The sequence below is a fragment of the Oreochromis niloticus genome, linkage group LG11 (genome assembly GCF_001858045.2).
Source record: "Oreochromis niloticus isolate F11D_XX linkage group LG11, O_niloticus_UMD_NMBU, whole genome shotgun sequence".
Taxonomy (NCBI): Eukaryota; Metazoa; Chordata; class Actinopteri; order Cichliformes; family Cichlidae; genus Oreochromis; species Oreochromis niloticus.
Window position 1 is genome coordinate 25,088,108 of NC_031976.2, and position 25,421 is coordinate 25,113,528.

At 42.9% G+C, this 25,421-nt stretch overlaps 1 protein-coding gene across 1 annotated transcript; it reads left to right on the forward strand.

Annotated features, from left to right (window-relative positions):
* The first annotated feature begins 1,510 nt into the window (after positions 1 to 1,510).
* On the forward strand, positions 1,511 to 24,952 carry LOC102081177 (multiple epidermal growth factor-like domains protein 8). The gene is made up of 39 exons (XM_019364468.2): positions 1,511 to 1,657; positions 2,372 to 2,558; positions 2,645 to 2,808; positions 5,146 to 5,355; positions 5,514 to 5,694; positions 5,967 to 6,055; positions 7,843 to 8,056; positions 8,156 to 8,339; positions 8,830 to 8,975; positions 9,055 to 9,159; positions 9,632 to 9,795; positions 9,935 to 10,036; positions 10,199 to 10,346; positions 10,734 to 10,897; positions 11,228 to 11,431; positions 11,730 to 11,927; positions 12,039 to 12,299; positions 12,402 to 12,520; positions 12,617 to 12,748; positions 13,743 to 13,856; positions 14,010 to 14,093; positions 14,205 to 14,438; positions 14,543 to 14,727; positions 14,868 to 15,081; positions 15,183 to 15,423; positions 15,508 to 15,640; positions 15,746 to 15,990; positions 16,265 to 16,375; positions 16,474 to 16,592; positions 18,855 to 19,080; positions 19,169 to 19,340; positions 19,508 to 19,671; positions 19,767 to 19,902; positions 19,985 to 20,216; positions 20,315 to 20,441; positions 20,533 to 20,743; positions 20,855 to 21,069; positions 22,182 to 22,377; positions 22,499 to 24,952. The coding sequence occupies exons 1-39, from the start codon at positions 1,613 to 1,615 to the stop codon at positions 22,627 to 22,629; spliced, it is 6,507 nt and encodes a 2,168-aa protein (XP_019220013.1). The 5' UTR covers positions 1,511 to 1,612; the 3' UTR covers positions 22,630 to 24,952.
* Positions 24,953 to 25,421: the final 469 nt, after the last annotated feature.

Sequence of the window (25,421 nt, forward strand, 5' to 3'; positions counted from 1 at the left end):
ATGTAGCAGTGTAGATGCAAGGAGCAGAGGTAGTGATGGGAGATGAGTTTAAATACCTGACATCAACGGTCTGCACAAGAGCAGTGAAGAGAGTCCAGGATGGAGGATGGTGATGAGTCTGCATACCAGCAGGAAGTTGAGCGGCTGGTACTCTGGTGCAGTCAGCACAATCTGGAGACTCTTAAAACTGTAGAAATGACAGTGGACTTCAGGAGACTCTGCCCCCCCTTACCATATCAGACAGCCCTGTGTCGACTGTGAAGAGCTTCAAGTTCCTGGGTACCACCATCTCCCAGGACCTGAAGTGGGAGACCAACATCAACTCCATCCTCAAAAAGACCCAGCAGAGGATGTACTTCCTGAGACAACTGGGGAAGTACAGTCTTCCACAGGAGCTGCTAATCCAGTTCTACACTGCGGTCATTGAGTCTGTCCTGTGCTCCTCCATCACAGTCTGGTATGGTGCAGCCACTAAACAGGACAGGAGCAGACTGTACGGGCAGCAGAAAGGATCATCGGTGCCCCCCTGCCCTCCATCCAGGATCTGTACCTCTCAAGAACCAGGAAACGGGCAGGGAAAATCATCACAGACCCCTCACACCCTGGACACAGACTTTTTGATCTCCTGCCCTCTGGCAGACGGTACAGAAGCCTGCAGACCAGGACCACCCGACACAGGAACAGTTTCTTTCCCCTCGCCATCTCCCTTCTAAACAGTTGACCTGTCACACTGCTCCCACTGCCAGACTGCAACTGCACCTTATGTACATTCTGTAGTATTCATTCCACCTCATTTCATTCCTGTATTTTATGTATATAAGTTTAGATTAGTTATTTATAGTTGGTTTACACAGCTTTGTGTATGTATGTGTATGCATGTGTAATGTATATATGGACACGTGTGTGTGCGTGCGTGCGTGCGTATGATTTACATGGCTGTGCTTGAGAGCCACCATCTACTGGAACCAAATTCCTTGTATGTGTCTGCGCATATACTTGGCCAATAAACACGATTCTGATTCTGAGATGAGAATCAGGGGTAATTTGTGATGGAACGAGAAGGTTCAGAATAAGGTAGTGAGACCTGTGATGTGTTGCTCTGACCAAAAGCACAGGAGGCAGAGCTGAAGATGCCAACATTTACAAGCAACCAGAATGGACAAGATTAGAAATTAATTTTCGAGAGGAACAGCTCAGGCTGAGAAGTTTGGACACGTGCAGAGGAGGGATTGTGGATGTATTGGACTAAGGACGTTAAATATGGAGCTGTCAGGTAGGAGGAAAAGAAGACCACATAGAAGATTAATGGATTTATAGTAAAGGAGGATATGTAAATGGCTGGTGAGACAGGGGTGGGGGAAGATACAAGTGATCCACCTTATCCACAAATAAATGACATAAATAATGAACAAAATATTTCATAAACAACCCTCCGTTTATGGCTTACACAACATCCAAGTGTAAACCTTGAATGTCTCCGTTGGGTGGCAGTAGTGGGATGGGTTATTCGCTGCACTGTCTTTGTGTTGGTCACCGTTGGCTATTGCTCGCCTGCCAAAAAGCACCCAAACACTGGCTTCTCACCATAACATGGTCTGCAGGAGTAGCGTCGATGCTTTTAAAACGTGTCGCTGATAGCTGCAAACAGTTTTCCGAGGTGTACCATCGTAGTTTTTGAGCCATCATTTGTTATTACATAATGAAGAATTACTCTCAAGAATGACTGATTCTGTTAGGGTCTGCAGCAACCAACGATTGCGCATCTGGATTTGGCCGAGCCGCTCCCACTAGCTAGCGGACAGGCTAGCAGAGCAGAACGCTGTAGCGCTGTCCTCTGCAGTGAATCCAATTTAGCTTAGCTACCCTTTCGTAAACTGTTTGTGTGATATTTTAATGCAACACCACAGATGTGGAGTATCGTCCTTTCACCTTATGTTTGTATTGTATGATTTCTGGAGTCGTAATGTTTGCGAGCTACTTCCTTGTGCATAATCAGCATAAGAATTTTTGTAGTGGCTTTTCTTGAGTCTGGCAGTTTGTAGTAATCCTTGTAATCTGATCATTAAGCCTAATGGGTTGTTACTGCAGGGTGAATGGCACTGCAGTTGACATATGACTCATAGCGTTTTAAATTGGACCCTTTCAGTGGCATAAGACTGCACAGCGAGACCTGAGAACAACTAGGGGGACTAAGATTGCGCTTTGATGTCCATAAGACATTCCCTTGTATCCAGTTAGCATAGTTTAGTTGTTATATGTGGTCGATAAACTTAACTTAAGACATATATGGTCTTCATATATGCTGCAAATGTTTAAGGTCTGTTATTAGGAGACCAACACCCACCTTGCTCTTTCCCTTTCCATCCTTCAGGCAGTGCCAGTGATGGCCTCCCCCCTCCCTGTCTCCTTCATCCTGGTGGTTCTCCTGTTGGTCAAGTCACCTGTGTGCCAGGCAGGGGCCTGTAAGGGCCACAGGCAGGTTTTGAGGGGACCACCTGGCTATGTGACAAGTGGAGGAGGAAACTCTCTCAATGGGAATTGCGAGTGGCTCATCAAAGGTGGAGAAAATGTTTTTTGTCATTATTTTTTGTTGTTTTCTGTGATTGTTCAAAGTGATATTTATCTAATTCTTCATATCTTTCAGCTCCCAGCAACAGTCACCGCATTATCTTGAATTTCATCTTCATGGACACAGAGTGCACTTATGACTACCTTTTTGTGTATGATGGGGACTCCTACCAAAGCCCCCTGCTAGCCAGTCTGAGTGGCAACAAGGTGCCCCAGCCCATTGAAGCAAAGTCTGGCAAGGTAACCAAGAAAAGATACCACAGCTGAAAGGCCAGGGTGATTCTTGACACTCCATTAGCATTGAATTCTAACTTAATTTGTGTTTTGATGCATGCTCTATCATCCAGGTAAGTAAATCTCCAAAAGTTGATTCTGTTCATCTGGCTGTAGCCTCATACCACAGGCTATACCCAGGGGAGTCTACACCAAGACTGTATGGTTTACCGAAAATACATAAACAGGGTTCACCTTTAAGACCGATTGTCTGTATGATCAACTCGGTCACCTATAACATCTCCAAGTTTCTGGCTTTGATCCTCAACTATGGGCTCAAAATGTGGTCATAAATATTTTGTACTTGTAAATCAGTTTTGTACTTGTAAATCAGGATTTGTGTGTGTAAAAAAGATTTGTATGTGTAAAAAAGATTTGTATGTGTAAAAAAGATTTGTGTGTGTGTAAAAAAGATTTGTATGTGCGTAAAAAAGATTTGTGTGTGGACTTAGCCAAAAAAAACCCCTGCAAGTTACAAGTACGAATTTTGACCCTATTTTTCTTCCTTTCATCTGATTGGTCAATGTCATGTCAATCACAAATGTAACAATCCAATCAGAGAACAGATGGGTTTGGCTGTCGGAGGGGCACTTTTTTGAACTGCAGGTCCTTGAAGGGTAATACAGTTTGAAGCTGGAGGATCTCTATATAAATATCCGATAGCAGCTAGTCAACCCGCTGGTGGGCAGCTCTGAACACCACATCCAGAACACTCTGGATTTTGTTGAGAAGGTGAGAGATGTCATTATGGAGGCAGATGAAACCATGGTCTCGTACGACGTTACATCTCTCTTCACTTGCATCCCAGTCACGGAAGTGTTGGAGGTAGTCCGTAAGAGATTACAGGTTGACCCCAACCTCAGCAACAGGACCACCCTCAGCATCGACCAAGTGTGTTTGCTTTTGGAACTGTGTCTTCATTCCACCTACTTCACATACAAGGGTCAGTTCTACAGGCAGAAACATGGGTGTGCCATGGGCTCCCCAGTTTCACCCATCGTGGCCAATTTGTACATGGAAGAAGTGGAAAAGAGGGCTTTTCTATCCTACCCTGGAACACCACCAAGCCATTGGTTCAGATATGTGGATGACACCTGGGTAAAAATCAAATCTCAGGACGTACCACAATTCACGGATCACATTAACTCGGTGGACCGACACATCAAATTCACCAGAGAGTATATGAAAAGTGGCAGGTTAGCCTTCTTAGACTGTGAGATTTCCATCAGTAATGGGGGACATCTAAAAGCTGATGTGTACCGTAAAACTACACATACGGATCAGTATCTAAGGTTTGACTCTCATCATCCACTGGAGCACAAACTGGGTGACATCAGGACGCTACAACACAGAGCGAACACCATCCCCACAGACACAGCGGCCAGGGAGGCAGAAGAACAGCACATCAAGAAGGCCCTGAGTAAATGTGGTTATCCCAGCTGGACTTTTGTCAAAGCTGGAAAGGCACCTAAAGAAAGCTCCAGGAGAGAAGGACAACCGCTGCCCAAGCGAAAACCTGTAGTGATCCCATATGTGTCAAAAGTATCAGAGGAGTTGAGATGCATTTTTTCTAAACACCGGGTCTCTGTGGTTTTTAAACCCCAAAGCACACTGCGCTAAAAATTGGTCCACCCCAAGGATCAGGTCCCCCGACACAAACAGAGTAACATAGTGTACGCTGTTAAGTGCCAGGAGGATTGTCAGGATTTATACATCGGGGAAACCAAACAACCTCTGGCACAACACAGAAGAGCCACCTCATCAGGCCAGGACTCTGCAGTCTATTTACACCTACAGGCCAGTGGACACTCTTTCAAGGATTAGGATGTACACATCCTGGACAGGGAGGAACGCTGGTTTAAGCGCAGAGTCAAGGAGACCATTTACAGAAAAAGAAAAGACCATCTCTGAATCGAGGAGGGGGCCTAAGGGTACATCTTTCGCCATCTTACAATGCTGTGATTGCAGCCATTCCAAACTCTCTGTGAATGGTACTCATGGCCATTGATCAGTGTTCTTTGATCAGTTGGTTTTGGCCAGTGGTTGTTGATCAATGGTCATGAAAATTTGCATAATTAAGATTAAGGAACTGACCTCCTAGCCCATTGTTCCTTCAGTGGGCTGGTTTCAGTCATTATGCAAATGTACTGTTTATAAGATTGGGGAAACCTGCAGTCAGCTGAGACTGAAGAAGTCACTTGGATGAGTGATGAAACGTTTCTCCCACAAAACGCTACGTCCAGATGAACAGAATCAACTTTTGGAGATTAATTTGTGTTCACTGTTAAACTGTGTTTGTTCCAGATGCTGCTTCATCTCTTCAGTGACGCTAATTACAACCTCCTGGGTTTCTTTGCATTTTACACCTTCTCTTTGTGCCCTGGAGCGTGTGGCGGTCATGGCCGTTGTGATTCCTCTACATCAAAGTGCCATTGTCATCAGGGTTGGGGTGGGCCCTCATGTACAACCCCTCTGTGCACTCAAGCTTGTTCTGTGAACGGCCAGTGTGACAAGGTAAGAGTAGGGATAGGGATGATTAAATGAACACACACACAAAAAATATATACTATAGCCGTACAGTAACTCGTTTCTCAACCTGATTAGGTTATTCATTTGTGTGCTGTGATAAAACTTTTCATATTTGCCTTCATTCATTTATTTATTTTTTTCAGAAAGGAGAGCGTTGTGTGTGTAAGCCAGGCTTTGTGGGTCAAAGCTGCCAGCTTGGTCTCTATAATGACAGCGGTGCAGGGAAGTGGTGGCGTGTGAGTGAAGAAAACCCCTACACACCTCCCAGGACAGGTTCTGCAGGCGTGTACCTCTCCTCCACAGGAGCCATGTACCTCTTTGGCGGTAAGAGCAACATACAGTTAAATTCCACTGATACAATGTTTTCTGTTTAGAAAACAACATTTTTAACACACAAGACAACGGCAAGGTTTTTGACTCTGATTCTTTAGTATATGTTAATAAATCATAACTCAACACAATTTGTTGTTGTGTTACATATTAACCATCAGTGATATTGATGTCTTTGTTATAGCTGAATGTTCACGTCTGAGTCATCAGTCTCATATCTCATTATTGGCCTTGTTTGAATAATATTTTGCTTATCTTCTTTGCAGGATTTGATCTGAACAGAGCTCTTGGTGACTTGATCAAATACAATTTCACATCCAACCAATGGGAAAGCAGGTCTTATGGTCATTCACCTGTAAGTGAACACACTCAAACAAGTGCTGTTTTTCTTTCCTTCTGCTATTGCATTTGCTTTGTCATTCTCTATGCAAACAAGTGTTCAAGTTACTGTCAGCACTTTACAGTAAATTGATCCTCAAAATGTCATGTAGGCAAGAAATCTAGTTTCCTTAATCAGGAGAATGGATTCAAAGATTTTCTCTCAACGAGGAGGTGTATCACTTCTCCTGTTTTTCACCTGGAGACAGCGTTTGCACTGTAATCTGCCTTTGGTGGCTTTTTGGCAGCAACTGTGACATTCACTAGTAGAACTGACACACAAAACAAAACTATCGACTGCACTACACACAAACTGCACAACACAACACACTAAGCACACAACAAACACGGTAAACGTCACAAATCTCTCACGTCTCAAAACTCGCTATCTCTCTTTCTTTCGCTCTCTCGTTCGCTCTCACCGGCGTCACTCCTAAAACTCCTTCCTCTTCCTAAACAGTGCCACATGTTGCCATATAATTTTTTGATTGGTCGACTTGGTACACTTTAACACCAATAGGGAAGGGGTATTTTTTCTTTTTTCTTTGCTTGCTCACAAGCAGAGAGTGCTTGCTAGGGCTGTCCTTAGAAAATGCTGTTTTTACAGTTTCTTCCCCCTCTAAATACAAATGTTTTATTCAGAACAGTGGTGTATATTTTTATCATAATTCTGGTTTTACATGGTCATCAACACAATTTAAAAACAGGTATATAGTTTGAAGTCTGCACTTTCAACCCAAGTTGAAATGGAGACTCTGGGTCGCTGCATCTTCTTGCTGTGTCGTCTGAAATTGGTCATGTGATTTTGACGCACCAGCGCGTCCATCGACCCCAGAGGGTTAAAATACAGAAATATATAACTAACGAAAACGGAAATATACCAGTTGCACAAAGTTGGTCTCTACAGCTGTGTAATATAATTTGTAATATTTTAATACAAATGTTTGTTTTTTTTCACTCCAACAACTCAGTCAATGCAGTTCATTCTTAACAATTTTAAAAAAATGCTGCTCTCTGGTTGCTGTCCATAGTTACTGTCCAAACATATGACCTAATCTGACCATAGCACAACTGTTTGACCAGTTTTTGACAGTTAGCAGTTAGCAAGGACACAGACAGCTCCAGACACCATGGATGGTCCTGTCTCTTAGACTTATATGAAGTGTGCCTGAAGGGCACATGGTAGCTAGTGCTCTGTGATGCAGTGTTTCCATGGATGCATTCATCCAGTCACAAAAGACTGGCAAGCATGCAGAGATCTGCACGAATCCTTAAGGGTCACCATCTAGTGTTGAAATTTCCATCACTTGGATTTAAGTAGATCCTAGCAAACTTGTGGATATCAAAACTTTTAACATGCCTTTCTTGTTTTCTTTTATGTATTTATTTATTTTTGTTGTTCAGTGCTGATTGACCATATTTAATTAATGCCACTTTGTGGTGATAGAGTATTACATTCTACTGATTGCTTGTTAAAAACAAGGGTAAATGGATTAAGTCAAGAATATTTGCTTAATAATGTTGTAACTGTTTAAGAATTTATTTTTTAATTTATCAAACCTGTTTACCAAATGTGAATTGTTATTTTTTATAGAAATCACTTTATTGCAGTGTATACTCTGCTCACTCACTTTTCTTTAATATATCCTATTTGTTTGCACATGTAAACATAGTCGATGGGAATTCTATTATTCTCATCTTTTGTTTAACATCTCAGTCGTATTCCTTTCCTTCGTGCTCTCTTTGGCTCTCCTACTCTGTCAGGTGGCTCGTCATTCCCACACAGCAGTAGAGTATATGGGTAAAATGGTTATCTTTGGTGGAGAGCTAGCCAACGGCTCCCTGGCCAATGATGTGTGGATGTACCGGCCTCTCAATGATGACTGGCAACAGCTTGGCTTTTCCACTTCACCTGGTGCTCCTAAACTGGCTAATCACGCTGCAGCTATAGTAGACAGTTATCTCTATGTGTTTGGAGGTGGGTTCGCACGTATACTGTCACGTTGCACTTTGTCTTTTTTTTATATCAGCATTTTTAATCCACTAAGAAATGAACAAACCCAAATTTGTTTCCCAGGTCGTACTGAGGAGGACATGTTTTCCTCAACTCTGTATCGGTTCGGCCTGCATGGCTCTGGACGGTGGGAGACGGTTCAGCCCACAGGTGGGAAGCCACCTGCCACTGCTGGGCACTCCATGGTCTTCCACAGCCCTTCCAGGACATTGCTTGTCTATGGAGGGCACAGGCCTATCACTGCCAGGTATGTACCTTCTCCTACATTACAGTAATGACAATACATTGGTTTTAGGTATCTACTGATGTTGAGTATTAATCTGGATTGAGAGGAGAGTGGGAATCTGTCTTTTATGTATAAGACCACATCACACTCACTTAAACATTGCTTTCCTAAGTTTACTAATTATACGATTAGTTTAGTCTATGTTATGTTATCAATCCCTCCTGCTAGTGATGCACTGCTGCTGACATTTTGTGTAAGCATCACATATTATGTTCCCTAGTTTGGCTCATTGTCACTGATGTCCAATTTAGCTTTTTAAGTTAGTATTGGACCAATTTTTAACCAGTGGATCCCAACATAATAAGAAATATTTTATCCCAAGATTTAATTTTTTTGTGATAACTTGCTACACGAAGATAGTTAAATGCTACAGAAAAATCCAGGAAGTGGGGATTTAAAAAAATGACAACTTATAGACACTAGAAATACACATACTCTATATGTTTCTTAGGTTTAGTGCCAGGGTGAACAAAATAGTCGTGTTCCATGTGGATCGACGATTTTGGACATCCTTCCCTTCGCGTTTCGCAGCAACTGGCCCAAGAGAGCGAGCTTTCCATTCAGCCACTGTCATCGGAAACTACATGGTTGTCTACGGTGAGTCCTGAGATAATTAGCAAAGTTTGTTTCATAATCAGTCCAGCCATGTTTATATTTATCTCTGTTTGTCTTGCAGGAGGGAATGTGCACATTCATTACCTAGAGGAAAAGTGCTATGATGAGGAAATCTTTTTCTACCATCTGGGTTGTCACCAGTGGGTCTCGGCAAAGGAGAAACTCGGTGAGTATGAAAATGAAAGCTCAGTCGACTTCTAGATTGCACCTTACTTGTTTTATTTATTTTTCTAACGCATTATATTTTATTTGGTCTTGAAATGGTCATGATTAGACAGCCAAATAAAGTCCACTTTGTATATGTAGATGAAATAAACACTAAATGTCTTTATGCTCCATGGTGAGCATATTTGTACAAGCCTAAGGACAATCAGAAGGGTTTGGGGCTAAAATCTGTTTGAGATCTGAGCAGGTTGCACAAATGCACAAGTTTATTTTCACTTCTCCTTTTTACTTCAACATTTTTCATTTTCATCATTTTCAGTTTTTTCCTGAGTGGGTAGCCTCTTGCCAGAACTCTGAAATGCGAAGGCACATGCAGTTGCAGTTTTTGTTGTTGTTGTTTTACATTTGTTTATTTATTTAAGGTCCATTTTAAACATCATCCATCTTAGTGATTATTACCTGTGCATGTGAAGTGTTCACAGAAGGTGGAGATGCTGTGAGGGGGCGTTACTCACATGTTGCTGCAGTGATGGAGGGACGAGTGTTGCTGGTTGCTGGAGGTTACAGTGGCGTTGCGCGTGGAGACCTTGTGGCTTACAAAGTTCCCCTTTTTGTCAGTAGCGACCAAGGTGACAGGGTGAGTGAAAGCGCTGTAAACCAATAGTATTTGGAAGACTGGCTGTGGCTGGAAGAATCTCAGTGGCTGAAAATTATGTTGATCAAGAGGATATAGTAGTAATGAAATAGTTGTGTGTGTTTGTTTGTTTCATCATCAGGATGCTGTTTGTGCTGAGGCAGTAGATGAAAGTATGTGCCTGAAGAACCCAGAGTGCAGCTGGTGTGAAGGCCGCTGTCGAGAGTACCAGCCCACTAACCCGGTAACACTTCTCTCAGCCTTTTTGTTAAATTGTAACAATGCCTGTTTTTTTGTTTTTGTTTTTTTTTGGGGGGGGGAGGAGATCCATTTTTACATTTCCAGAAATCTAATCCTTTCCTTTTCAGACTGTTTACAAAGTGCATGTTCTGTTTTCTGGTCGCAGTGTGGAAGTACTGGTTGCTTGGGCCTTGCTCGCTTCCTGTCTGACTGCCAGTCCTGTCTGGTGTTCAGTGGCACTCCAGCTTCTCTGGCCCGTGCCCCTGGTGAATTTGGCTGGTGTGTTCAGAATGAGTCCTGCCTACCAGTGTCAGGTGAGACCCAGGGAGGGAGGAATGAGGGCAGAAGAAAAGGGTCAAGACTGGAAAATGATGTTGGGAGTTGACATGGGAGGGACGTAATTGACTGGTGTTTGGTGTGTTTCAGAGGTGAAGTACAGTGACTTGGCTACACCCAGCTGAGACTGGACAGGCTCCTCAAACCACGGTTTGACTCGCCTGTCTAGTCACATACTTCTGGTGCAGTGAGGTCATTTTACTCCTTCAGAACACACGTCAAACAAGAGTCACCAATTACATTCATTTCAGTACAGTAGTGCACAGTAGAAAGCTGCTGTAATATGAGATTTAAGAGGCCCGATGTGTGGGGGTATTTTGGGTTTTTTTTGTGTATGTGCTGACCTTTCCCTCTCGGTCTCACAGAGCGAAGTGCGTGCCGTGTGGACCAGATCTCAGGGGCGTACGGCTGGTGGGGGGAGCGTACCCTTTTCCTAACCTCCCTCCACTCCTGTCGCACCGAGAACTATGTCCCGGGACTGCACCTGCTCACCTTCCAGCACCCCCGCAACGACTCCCAGCCTGACCAGGTACGGAGTCCAAATGTATTGATTTTACCAGTTGAGCCTGTAACTACTTCCCTCTCTGCTTATACTTACTCCTCCTTCCTGCCACCAATATTGCATTCGAGTTTGGATATAATGATTCTCTATTTGTTATTTTTTCTTTGTGCTTTATGCTTTTTAACCTCGTCATGTCTCTTTTTCTTTTTCTCTGTTTGTTTTGGGTAGAAAGGATATTTTTGTTCAAGTAGTTTGTGAAACTGTGTGGAGCCGTTAGTAGAGAATAGTGCCTCTGTTGATGTGTTTCCACTTCCATCATCCTCCACTGTCGTCCATCCTCATCACCCCTCACATTAGGTAACCATCCTCCGCACCACCACCATCATGCTTGGCCCCACCACAGAAATGGACGTAGCCTTACAGTTTAGGGGGTTTGTCCATCCATTGTGGGGCGGGCCTCCACCTGCACCCCCTCCTACAGAGACTGTCTCCATGTGGGCTCGCATCCAGAGGTTTCACTTTGAGGCTCGAATGGCAACAGGACCCAACTCCAGCCAGATGGTGAGGATAAGTGCATGTCAGCTGTAATCTTTATTTCTTTTTCTTTCTTTTATTTCAGCAAATTGAAATACCTTTTGTCTCTTTTTTAAATCCTTCACTGGATTTGTAATAGATTAGATAATAAAATTAAGTAATTTAAATTTCATATGGACAAATATTGGAAGGCTTTAGAATTCTCAGTGAAAGCCAATAACCTTGTACCGAGGGCTGAGTGTTGTGATTGAACGTTTTTTACTGTTTTATCCATATTTTCTTCATGTCCAATTTTGTATGCATTGTGAACCCATTTGCTGATCAGGAGGTGGTGGGTCGCTGGGCAGCTCAGCAGGAAAAGGAGCTGAAGCTCCTGACTCGACCAGATGGGAGTCGACTTTTCTCTAACCTCACTCGGGGAAACCATTACCTTATTCAGGCGGAGGGCTACCTGAACAACTCTGGCTCAGGACAGACAAGTGAGATGGCCTTGATTTGGAACAGAACGTTGCCTGAAGGAAGTGTGAGTTTAACTTTAGCAGCAAAACTAATTTATGCAAAATTCCTTTGTGATTTTTCTTAGATCGTGAAACAAGCATAGTGTTAATACCCTTTCCTTTACATCTCCTTCTAGGAGATCAACTTCCTATTCTTGGAGCCGTACCGCTCAGGTTCCTGCTCAGGGTACATGTCCTGTCTGGCCTGTCTGTCAGACCAGTCTTGTGGCTGGTGCCCGTCTTTGTCCCGCTGTCTGCTGCGTGACAGCCCAGACCTCGAACCCTGCCCTGAGGGCCAGAACAGTGAAGGGAAGATGGAAGGTCAGCGCCATCTGCTGTTGGCACCCCAGCACTGCACCATGTGTAAAGAGTACACAGACTGCTCTGCTTGTACTCAGGTACAACACAGATGCACATAAAAACTGACATTGTCTGCCATTCTGCTGACTTGTATACCATAACTGTATTGTTGACTCATGCTGTGCTAACTTTGATTGTAGGACCCTTATTGTGAGTGGCAGATAAACTCCAGCAAGAAAGGCAACTACCAGTGCAGTCGGCGGGGAAGAGTAGATGGATCCATACGTGATCCAAGGGGGTGTCCTAAATTGTGCAACCAGTAAGTTGAAAAATAATATTCATTTTAGATATTATTTTAGGTCATACAAACATCTGCAGCTCATCTTTTCTACTGTACTATCACTTTCTTTTACAGGAGAAAGACATGTGGTGAATGCCTTTCCAACTCGAGCCAGTGTGCGTGGTGTGAATCTGCTCAGGCCTGCTTCTATTTTGCTGCCTACCTCACAAAGTATCCCTATGGACAATGTAGGGATTGGTATGACAGGTAAGATGAGAACATTGTTAAGATTTTTCAGTTTTTCCTTTTGTTTTATTTATAATCATTATAATATAGTCATTATGTCTATAATGCTGTAATGACTATAATCACTTTCTTTTTCACATTTTAAATGTAAAGCCATGCTTAACATAAACAAATGATACCTAAATTCAGTAAAATCATCATATTAAATATTTTGTAAGATAAGATAAGATAACCATTATTAGTCCCACACGTGGCAAATTTGTTTTGTTGCAGCAGAAAGTGGACAGTGCAAAGGTGTATAGGAAAAATTAAAAACCCATAGCCATCTGCATTTTTTCCTTGCCTTTTTCTGGGCGTTAGCAACTGTACAGTTGGACTGAGATTACATAATTGGCTCTGACATTTCAAGACTGTTCTAACTGTATTTTTATCCTGTGAAATGATGAAATGTGTTTGACTGCCTCTAAAAATTCAAGTTATGTTCTTATGCTCATCCATAAGACTACTGCTGGTCAGGGCTCCTGCTTGTACCGGTCTTATTTATAACTTACTTCTTACTATAACTAATGGGAAATAAGTTCATATTGCTTTTTCTGAGCCTTATTATGATGAGTTGTAGTACTACTAGTAGTAGTAGTATTTCCCTTACATAGCAAGGTCAACACAGACTAAGAACTCCACTTCAATTTAAATTGCAACCTTCACCACATAATCAGCTGTGAATGCAATTTCTTCAATTTAATTAAATTAATTAATTTAATCCTTGTATTTTCAATTTAAAACAAGGATTTTGGATTTGGTATCAAAAGCAGTGGCCAGTATTTGATTAAAAATGGAAGGTTACTGAAGCCTAAACCCTGAAAAGCAGAGAATTCATTCTTTACTTTCCAAATGCTTTCACATGCAGTAAGATGAACAAAAAACACGAGAAACAACACATTTAGATTTTGCCAGACAGTTGAATTGACCCTTTAATGGCAATCAATAATAAAATACTTATTTTTTTGCTTGTCAGTGTTCACTCAGTTCCCCAGTGTAAGCAGTGTTCAGCTTTAAACACATGTACAGAGTGCCTGAGGACTTTCCAGTGTGGCTGGTGTGGTGACTACAATAATCCCACAATTGGAAAGTAAGTATGGCAAACCCATAACAACACAGAAAGTATACAGATTCCCAGAATTGCATATAAGGCAAATGCAATCTTTATATTATCAGGTTGCTGATAAGTTAGCAGTCATTGGGATTTCTGTATATATTTCATATTTTCTGCCCTTCTTTTCAGGTGCTTGAGGGGAGACTGGGCAGGAATGGATGATCCATCAGTGTATAACTGTAGTGTGGCTGTGGCTGAAGCTCGGGCTGCAAAGTGAGATATCTCTCATCATGTTTCTTGTACATATAACCTGAACAAACTGATAGCCAGATGTGTGTGTAGTATATCAGTCCAAGTTTACATTTCTCTTTCTTGCTTCTCTAGCCCTGAACCCCAAACTTCAGCCCCACCGCGCCCCCTAGAAATGGAGATGGAGCATTTGAGTCATGAAGAGCAAGATGCAATCTGGGCTTATGGCACTTGTCCTGATGTAGAGGAATGCAGGCTGGGCCTCCACAACTGTCACCCCTCTGCCACTTGCATCAACACTCCCACTTCATATGAGTGCCGTTGTAAGAGAGGATTCACAGGGGATGGCACACTGCACTGCAACCAAACGTAAGTGCATAAAAATACAGTAATCCATGAATTCCTTCCTTAAATCTCTTAATAAAATCTTTTTATCCGTCTTGCTCATTGAGTTATCTTACTTTGTCCCACAGCTGTTACAATGAGTGTCGTGAGGGCCAGTGTAGCGGCAGCCCACGGTTTGAGTGTGAGTGCGCCCTGGGCTGGACATCTGATCCCGCTACTCTGGTTCTGAGTGGTGTAGAATGTGATGTTGACTGTGGCTGCAACTTCCACTCCACATGTATTACTGCTCCAGGGATCTGTGATGAATGCCAAGGTCAGATTTTGATAAATGGATTATAGTGATTTGATTTCAGTCACTATACATAAAACTGAAACTGTGGGAGGCATTTTGGTGTTTGGTAGATAAAGGCTATTGTGTTGTTTATTGGTTAACATTCACTTGTTCACTTTCAGACTGGACTACAGGGCCTCACTGTGAGCACTGCCGTCCAGGTAGCTTTGGCTCAGCCCTGGCTGGTGGTAGCGGCTGTGTTCCCTGTGAGTGTAACGGACACGGCGACCCTCTCCAGGGATACTGTCACAACCAGACAGGCCAGTGTTACTGCACCCACAACACTCAGGGACCACACTGCGAGTCCTGTCTGCCTGGTTACTATGGAGATCCCAGGTAAAGATCTTCAATATCTTGCTCAGTAGAAACAATTTCCTTGGATGATTTTTAGTGTATTCTGTGATTGTGACTTGTCTGTACTATCCTGTACCATCTAGGAACAATGGAACATGTTACCGCCAGTGCCAGGGCCGCTCTGTCCTGCTGTCCTCCACTTCCTCCACCACTATTCCCCTGTCCTCTTCTTTGGGGTGGCGGAGTGGCACAGAGGGGAAAGGTGGGCTTTCTCATTGCCTGTGGGTCCTCTCTGTGACTGAGAACCTGGCACCCTGTCTGCCAAGACAGTTCTGTCCCCCAGTAGCTCTCACGCTACACCCAGACTCTCATACACATTGTAAAGTGAGTTCAAATAAACACAAATTACTTAACAGCTCACTGTTCCTCAAACTGTGTTCATGACATTCAGGATGCTTTATTTTTCAGAGTTCGTATGTCTACGTGTTTGATGGCCTGCCTCGTTTTCTGGGTAACGGAGTCGTACATTCTGATCACAATCTAATTGGAGCATTTTGTGGCACCACGAGGACTCAGCCTATCACAGTGGAGGCCACTTCAGGTTTATCCTTAACTCATTGATTAATAAATACACTGTTTAAACTACAAAACCAGTTTACATATACACAATCACTCAGCATCGTATAATCATCTCTTCTACCTCCAGGTGTGATCTCAGTCTACTTTGAAGCCAACGTCACTTCAGACAGACCTCAAGGCTTCAATGCATCTTTCTGGGTACGACGGTGTCAGCAGAGCTCTGAGGATGAAGATGGATCTGTATGTCCAGGTGGAGCCCAGTGCCAAGGTGGGCTCTGCCAGTGCCCTCAGGGATATGGGGGACCACACTGTGACCGGCTAGTGTGCCCTCAGGATTGTGGAATAGCAGAAGGAAGAGGAACTTGTAATATAGTAAGAGCTGTGAACTTTTTTTTTTAAGTTTACTTTTCTTAAATTTCCAAGTGTCTCTTTGATCAAAAGTAAAACTTAATTTAATATACTGTGACATTTTTTATTTAGTGCCTTTGTAACGCCCATAAAAACATATTTCTAGTTGTGCACTGTATAATTATTGTTTTTTTTGTTAACCAGGACTTTGTTTGTTTGGTTGGTTGTTTTGTTTTGTTATGTAAGTCAGTTTAAATAAAACACAGAACATTAACCAGCATAACTTTGTTTGTCTTAGTCTCTGGGAGTGTGCGTGTGCTCAGAGAGCTGGGTTGGGTCAGACTGCTCTATTCCTCGAGACTTCAACAGCTTGGTGTGGGAAACCTTACTGGACGCACAGATGACTGTGGTAAGGACCAAAGAAAAATGAACCAGAACAATACTGAAGTGTGCATGGCTGAGACAACGCAGCACATACAAATAAACATTTTGCTTCCCCCCCAACAGAACCAGGCCCACAGGTTCCTCCACAGGATGGGACACTCTCTGGTGTCTGGACCACAGGGAAACCTCTGGATGTATGGAGGGCTTTCTCTGACAGAGGGAATTCTGGGAAATGTCTATAGGTAAGAAAGTGCAACAACAGGCTATAAATGCTTAGACAAAGGGCTTGTAAGAATCAATTTTCAGTAGTATTCATGTTTCAGGGTGGGGCACATGTGACTCAGGAGCTAAAGTAGGTCGTCTATTGGAAGGTGACAGATTAGAGACCTGGGCTACTCTAGACTTCATGTCAAAGTATCTTTGGGTAAAATACTGAAGCCCAAGTTGCACTTGATGAATCTATCAGAGTGAGTGTGTATGAATGCTAGGTTATAGGCACTGTGTGTTTGAATGGGTGAATGGGTATGGTAGTAGAAATACATTTGTACTGCTCAGAGAGAAAAATGCCAATCAGGCAACAAGCCCATCCATTTGTGAAAACTACTGAAAACCTTCTGTCTTATTACTGTGAAAGTGTTATGTGTTTAACTCCTTAAAGGAATTTGCTTGTGTGAATAAAGCAGTGTGTTTGTAAAACACAAATACTAAACACAGACTGTTGAACTGATTGAAAATCTACAGTCACATAATCTACAGTGTGAATATTTCAGGACTCAACATTCGTGTTACCAATTCCATTAAACCAAAAATCAAAATGTAACTTATTCAGATCCAAAGTGAACAATGGTTTGTCCCATATATGCATCTTAAACATTTTGAACTATAATCTACAGCCATGTCTTAGACATTTTAATCTATCACAATCACCTTTATTGGCATAATAATAATCTCCTAAAAGAGAATTATGGATTTGATCAACTGGTCTCTGAATGCTATTGACACCCTTTTCTCAACGAGAAGTCTGGGCTCGGGAGAGCCCGAGTGCCCTGGAGGTACTTTCCCTGCCGGATACACGATGGACGGGTGGCAGAAATGGAGGATCGTGTGCCTGGCGGGACTGTCAATCGAGGACGCTGAAGATATCTACCTATTCGGAACCATGATAACAGGGTTCTTGCTGATCGGAGCTGGCTTGGCCCTGGCTTATCGAAGAATTAAGACAGCGGAACCGGCTGTTCAAACCCCCCCAAGGCTGCCCGCTGGGATTGAAACGATGGGACGAGGCGCGACTTCTCAGAATGGGCTCACTGAGTGCAGCATGGTTAAGATCTTGGAGAAGCTTACGGGTGCCGTGAATAAGATACTTAGAATAAGACCTCTGAGCATACATTGGATTACATCATGGAGAAGTTCACTCAGAATAACACATCTGAGCGAAAGTTGGATCACATCTTGGAGCAGCTCACTGCGGTCGTGAGGTCTCAGAATCTGCTCTTTGAGCACAAGAATGACAAGACCACTGAGCGCAAGTTTGATAACATCATGGAGAAGCTCGCGGCTCTCCAACGGGAGATTGAGAGACCAGTGTTGGACTGTTAGAACAGCTTTGAAATTCTCATGAGTTGTTCGCATAAAAGAAAAACCACCATCATAATGCGGCTATCCCTTCGGCGCCAGCTGTGGGCTCAAGGCTGGAGCCGAACAAAAACTCCCTGATAACGACTGTGTTTAGACTGTTCCTTCCCATTCCGTGCAAGGCCACCTGGGTTGGCTGGAAGACTGTTTACTTAGCCTGGCAGGGTGAAGGACACTGTCTCAGCTGAACTCTGGACACTCACACACATACACATACACTGATACGCACTCACTCATCCCCCCTCCCTTTCCAAACGCCTTCGATGCTTGTTCCCTCCTGGGGAACACGGCGGGTCTGAGCCCGCGCTGGAATAATAGCGCAGGGCAGGATGGCTGCTGTGTTTGCTTCGGATTACTCCTCAGCCCCCACCCAGCCCTGTGGCTTGTCACGTGTTCCATAATGTTGTGCTGTGGACATTTATGTGCCTTTTGTGAAGAGGAGTTTTTTTTGGTTTCCTGTTCTCATGCTGTCCTCCCATAGGAGCCCAGCATGAGTAGAGGTCTCTTTTTTTCCTCTTGTACTTTCCCATTGTAGTGTACATTTCAGTGTTTTTCTGTAAGGCTACCGATCTCCGACCTGTATCCCCATGTGATGTCTGTGTTCTGTGTGTAAGGTCGGGGGGGGTCCCATTTCACTGCAGGGCAACCTGCATGTGGCGAATAAAGCCTTGATTGATTGATTGATTGATTGATTGATTGATTGATTGATAATATTCTCAGACTGTAGCATAGGAACAATAAAACTTACATAACCTTGTTGCATATATCTTGGCAGAGGCATCCAATAACAAGTTGGTTAGGTAATCTCACAGTCACATAGTGCAGTGTTGCCTCTGTGTGTGTGTAATAATTCCTTCTGGTTGGTTTAGATATTCTGTGTTGGAACGTCGTTGGACCCCAATGTTGACAAGCTCTGTGGAAGAAGGGTCGATGCCAAACCCTCGCTACCATCACGCCTCTGCAATGCTGACTCATGAGTCTGGCTCTGGAGCCAATCACAACTTTATGTTGGTAGTAGGCGGGGTCACTCGAGACGGCGTTTCCATGGATACCTGGACTCTCAATCTTAGCAGTTTAGTTTGGAGAGAGCACAAGGTTGATATCTGACTTGATATGGAAATAAAGAATATGTGAAAAAACTTTTTTTTTATTCTTTAACGAATTAATTTTCTTCTGCTGACAGAGCACAGTGCTTCCTCCAGTGGCAGGTCACACTTTAACTGTACGGCGAGACAGCTCTGTGCTGTTGATTGGCGGGTACTCTCCTGAAAATGGTTTCAATCACCATTTACTTGAGTTCAGCCCTCAGTCTGGAAACTGGACCATTGCCCCCCACACTGGCACACCACCTACAGGTTTTTGAAGCCTTTCATAATGTCAATAACTCACTGATGCATTGCTTATTGTTATAACAAAACAGAATCACATTGTGAAAATCTTTTTTTAAAAAGAGACAAATATAGCTCTAAATACTCTTTTCATTGCACATAAACCTATTTTGCTTGCTTTGTTCTTGGATCAGGTTTGTATGGCCACACGGCAGTCTACCATGAACAGACTGATGCCATCTATGTCTTTGGAGGCTACCGCTTTCACGTGGAAAGTGTAGAGCCATCTGCTGAGCTCTACAGCCTGTATTACCCCAACCTCACCTGGTCTTTGCTGGCCACCTCTCAGGGTATTAAGGTAAGAAGTTGGAAAATCCAAGCAGTTGACATCCATCCATCCACTTTAGAAAGATAACTTCTGTATTCCTGCTGTGTCATCTCTCTCCTGTGTAGCCCCTGTCCCGTTTCTTCCACGCTGCTGCACTGATTAAAGACACTATGGTGATTGTAGGCGGCAGGACGGAAGCAGAAGACTACAGTAACTCTGTCTCTCTGTACCAGATCAACTGTAACACCTGGATACAACCAGGTAACTATACATTTCTAGCTGCAGATTAATTTGTAAATCATAAAACATCATAGGCTAACCTCTTTTTATGTTTTTCTTTTAGTGTCAGCTGTTGGAGATCCGGTTAATGGTTCGGTGTCCCTTGCCATGACGAGCTGGGGCGGTCGTCTCTTCCTGTCAGGAGGCTTCAATGGCGTCACCCTTGGCAGACTCCTAACCCTGTCTGTGCCCTCTGACCCCTGCGCCCTTCTTCCCACACCAGAGGCTTGCAACACCACCACAGGCAGCTGCATATGGTGTAGAGGGAGCTGTGCTTCTTCTGACACTGCTGAGAGGTAACACATTGTTTGACAGCAACTCTGAGCTTGAAGTTATGTGCAGCTATGAAATAAAATGCATATGACATTCACTTCTGTTCCTTGTTTTCCATCAGAATGGAATGCTTCACTGGACAGTCTCCCTGTTCTCCAACCCCTCGTGAGCCAGACCAATGTCGCAGACTCAAGACATGCAGTGAATGCCTTGCACGACACCCTAAAACATTTTCCAGTCCATCCCAGGTAACATGTAATGCTCCTTCTCAAACACAGTTAATCACTCAAAGAGAGACCGTAACTGTGAACTAAAGTCTGTTCTTAATAAATTCCCCAGCCTGTTTTACAGTGTAAGTGGTGCACAAATTGTCCAGAGGGGGCTTGTATCAGCAGCTCTCTCAGCTGTACAGCTGTACAAGACTGTCGAATCAACCAGAGAGAGATCTTCCTGTCCAGCAACTGCACTGAGACTAGCTGTGAGGCTTCTGACTGCCCCAAGTGTACAGCTTCTGGAAAGTGCATGTGGACTCGCCAGTTCAAACGCACAGGTACCCAGGTTCAGATAATTTGTGTGTTACAGAAAATGAATTTTATGATTAATAAATCTTTTCCAATAAGAAATGTCGACCCCCTTCTTTTTTTTTTTCCCTCTCCTCCAGGCGAAACGAGGCGCATCTTGAGTGTGAATCCCACTTATGACTGGACATGTTTCAGCTACGCTCTGCTCAAAGTCTCACCCATGCAGGTGGAGTCATCCCCTCCTCTGCCGTGCCCTCCGCCATGCCACAGTCTCCATAACTGCAGCCTTTGTCTGAGCTCCAATGGCTCTGATGGGGGCTGGCAGCACTGTGTGTGGAGCATGGCCCTGCAGCGGGTAAGATTTGAATTAGAGCAATCGAACCATGTCACATCATCAAGATAACACCTGTATGAATTCCTACATGATATAAAATGTCACGTCGCAATATCACTGCTAAAACAATGCAATTTAATACATAAAAAAATGAGCTACTTCAACAACCTCCAACAAACCTTAATACTTGGCAAAATATGCAAGAAAATAGTTCCAACTGAAGGTGGAAACGACCAACGTTTCACCAGTTGAAGCAAAAAAACACTAACAAGTGCAAACAGGATATGAAGGAGGCAATATTAGCGATTGGTGTCGTGCTGTCAAAGTGTGAAAGAACCACTCTACCCAGTGTCGCTGTAGCACTCGCTAATTTCACTCGCAGGTTGCACATGACAGAAAGAACAAACAGTGGATGTAGTTGACTTTTATTTGGCTAAAGATATGATGCCAATACAGATTGTGGTGAAAGGGGCTTTGACCAGCTGGTAAACACTTTACTCAAGAAATGATATCCCAGGTAGAAAACATTTTTCACTTTCTCATGTAACAAAGTAGTGGTTTACATGTTCTCCTAACAAGTAGCAGATCCCTATCCCAATTCTGGGTGGATAGCTTTATGGTTGCATCAGGAAGAGTGTCTAATGTAAAAAATCTACCAGATCAAACATGATGTGGCGACTCCTTGTAAGTGAGGGAGCAGTTGAAATTAGCTCTGATCATGCATTATTTAACACTAGCTAAGCTAAATTTTTGTGCTTAGGTTTGACTTTACTCTCACTGTTTGTGGTGCTGTGTCACTACTATTGCACTGTGTTGCTGCTACCGCTGGCACCTTGTTTTAGAAGATTCACATTTCAAATTAGTAAATTTGGCATCAGTAGTAGCTCATTGGAAAAGGAGGATAGATAATGCAGTTCATTTATTTACAGTAATAAATGCTGCTGTGTGCAACCATTCTTAAAATGTTCCTATATTTTTTATGTTGTAGTGTTATCATTAAAACATAAGTTTTCTGAAAATATCGTGACATAATTTTGAGGCTGTATCACCCACCCCTAATTGGAATGTTGGACTTTAAGTTAATTCATTTTCTTTTTAATTTAAATATGCAAATATCTTTCCCCTTCCTGTAGTGCATGAGCCCATCTTTTGTGCCCCTCCGGTGTGAGGCAGGCCAGTGCGGTCGACTGCTTTCTAGGGGAGACTCCTGCTCTCCCCAGTGCTCCCAGCTCACTCAGTGCTCCCAGTGCATTGCTAGGCCTCAGTGTGGTTGGTGTTCTTCTCGCGGGGGCAATGGGGCTGGACGCTGCCTACAGGGAGGACTTGATGGTGAGAACAATGTTAAATTTTGAAGAAGCTGAGCATCTTAGCATGTTATGAGTGGATTGTTTTGTTATTTATCGGCATACCTCTGTTTCTTGTTTTTCTGTCTTTCTTTTTTTTCCCACAGGTGTGAGTGAGGGTGTTTGCCCTTTGACAAACAGCAGCTGGTCTTTCCTCCATTGTCCAGAGGAGGATGAATGCGCCAACAGTCATCACAACTGTTCCTTTAGGAACACCATGCATTTGGGAAATGCATAGTGGGCATGCTGTAGTCTATGTTGTAGTCTATGCTGTAGTTCATAGGTTTCATTTCTCCTTTCACTGGGGTGAAAACACCTTGTGTTTTATATGGGACTGCAACATATTTTTAACCTTTGCTCTCCCTTCCCACATACTGAAAAAATGTTCTACAGTTTGATTACCTTTAGTTTTATAAAATCAGCACCCTAAGGCAAGATGGTGTTCTAACATCTGTGTTCTAACAAAACCTTTCATTAGGCGTCTCCTGCGGGCTAAAGTGTTATTTGGTTTCCACGCTGCAGCAAAGTGGAAAAAATGTTGTCACTGCAGATTTCAAAGGTTGTGCAGATTTCTTTGGAATAGGTTTAAAGAAAACACACACATTTAAGAAAAAATACATTTCTTTACATCCTTTTCAGCACTTGAAGGGTGTCCCTCATTTTTCCACACAAACAAACTCTTTGTCCTATATTTAGTTTGTTTGAATCTGCTCATCCTGCTCCTCACCAGATATTTATTGTTCCCTCCAGGACCACTAGAGGCCAGTACTTCAAAACACAGTGAGTAGAGCTGCTTCCCGTTAGTGATGGGATTTCCGGCTCTTTTTAGAGAAGCGGCTCTTTCGGCTTGGCTCACTAAAAAGAGCCGGCTCTTTCGGCTCCCAACTGGCTCTTACCTAACCAACTGGCTTCAACGTATGGAAGAAAATGCAGTCTCATGTGAAATATTGTGAGTACGTTACACGGTGGGATTTTGGAACAATGGAACTGCCTTTATTGCCCGAAATATACACAAATTTTAGAAGGCCCCATTTTTACTTTGAACCACCAGTTGGTAACATTTCCACCTTTTGAAGACACACATGCGCTAGAATGCATCTCATAGGCTAAATTTTATTATAACAGCCTTGCCTTGGCTGTCTTTGAGTCCAGACCTGGTCAGTGTGAAGGAAAGCTCAGAGCGGCTGACCGTCCCCGATAACCCAGAGCGCTTTGATCCCTGCGTCTTTGTCCTAGGTGCTGAAGGTTACACCTCCGGGAAACACAAATGGGATGTAGGTGACAACCCCAAGTGGATAGTGGGAGTGTGCAGAGAGTCATTGCCGCGTAAAAAGAAGTTTACAGTCGCAACAAACCGCGGTGTGTGGGCCTTAGGACTGAGCAAAGGGGTGTATAATGTAATGACAACTAAACGTGAAGAGCTGCAGCTTCAGCAGCGACCTGAAAAGATTCGAGTCAAGCTTAATATAGAAAAGGGAGAGGTGTCATTTTGGGATGGAGGGTTAGGGAAGCACCTGGTCACACTTACACACAAGTTTGGAGGTGCGATATTTCCCATTTTTGGTCCCGGCCTCCATACCTCGCCCATGGATCTGGTTCCAGGAAAAATAGCTATACACATGTCAACAACCCAAGATAAGGTTATTGACGTAAAGATGCAAGATTGAAAATCAATGATGAAAAACTTTTAAAAGCAAGATAAACTCGACAAGCCTTTACCAGTCGATCAGGGGTAACGAGAACATCAAATAAAAGTTTAAAAGAATAAATCTGCCAGTAGATGAAACATCAGTTTAAGTATAAAGATGAAAAACCACAACCACAGTAAGGATGTGGTTATTTATGTCTGAGCAATGAGTTATCAGCCTGTGGTCCACACACAGACACTCATACTTTCTGTCCCGTCTGTACTCATAGATGTATTTTGTTGTTTCTTTCTTTTTTCTTTGTTTTCATTATGCATTGCATTGATGGAAGATTTCAGGCCTTATTGATTTGTTTATGAGTTCACGGAGTTGCCTTTACACAGCTTGTTTTGCACAACTGTTTTCTGGCCCTCTGCACCTCCCTACCCTCGTGTTTTGAGCGTAGTTAATGTGGCCAAACAGAAACAAAACACATGACGAAAACAAAGGATTGGACTGATAGCTTTTTATTTATTTTTTTAACCCTTCAAGGAAATAAAGGGGATGATGGTGATTAAGTTTGAAACTTCACTGTTATATCTAAAGTCACTTGCTTCTGGGTTTTAGGGGATGTTATTGTAGTTGTTGTTAGCCTTTGATTCAATTTGATTTCTGTGAGGAATCAGAACATTTTCTCAAATATACACTTAAAAAAACGCATTTCAAATGTTTTTGGTGATGCTGATGTTTTGGATTAAAATGCAAAATGAAACTGCTGATTGTTGGGATAGTTAGACTCCTATGCTGGCTATCATTCACTATACTAAGTTCATGCTTAGCAACACTTTGTGATATAAAATATACTACTGCAGTGTGTAACCTCAAAACATTAACAATTGTGTGTCAGTCTTCAATTAAAAACAGTTTCAAATTAAATGTGTGTTGACTTCTTTTCAAAACATTTACAAACAGTATGGGGAACTTTATTCAGCAGGGAGCAGAGGAGTTCAGCAGTGGTGAAAATAATACTGTAACATGTTATTTTGCAGAAAATCAATAAGTGCTTATAGATACCCAAACAAACAAAAAGCAAGAACATAAGAGGGAGAATGAGAATGACAGTGGGACAGATATAGCCGTGTAGACGCAAGGAGTAGAGGTAGTGACGGGAGATGAGTTTAAATACCTGACATCAACGGTCTGCACAAGAGCAGTGAAGAGAGTCCAGGATGGAGATGAGAATCGGGGGTAATTTGTGACAGAAAGGTAAGAGACAGAAAGAAGGTTCAGAATAAGGTAGTGAGACCTGTGATGTGTTGCTCTGACAAAAAGGACAGGAGGCAGAGTTGAAGATGCCAACATTTAGGAGCAACCAGAATGGACAAGATTAGAAATTAATTTTCGA

Bases quoted from the DNA above. Each gene is read 5' to 3' on its own strand.
- LOC102081177 (XM_019364468.2), top strand. From the start codon at position 1,613: ATGCTTTTAAAACGTGTCGCTGATAGCTGCAAACAGTTTTCCGAG. The intron at 19,903-19,984 runs GTAACTATACAT...TTTTTCTTTTAG, and splicing joins TAACACCTGGATACAACCAG to TGTCAGCTGTTGGAGATCCG. The intron at 20,744-20,854 runs GTACCCAGGTTC...CCTCTCCTCCAG, and splicing joins TCGCCAGTTCAAACGCACAG to GCGAAACGAGGCGCATCTTG.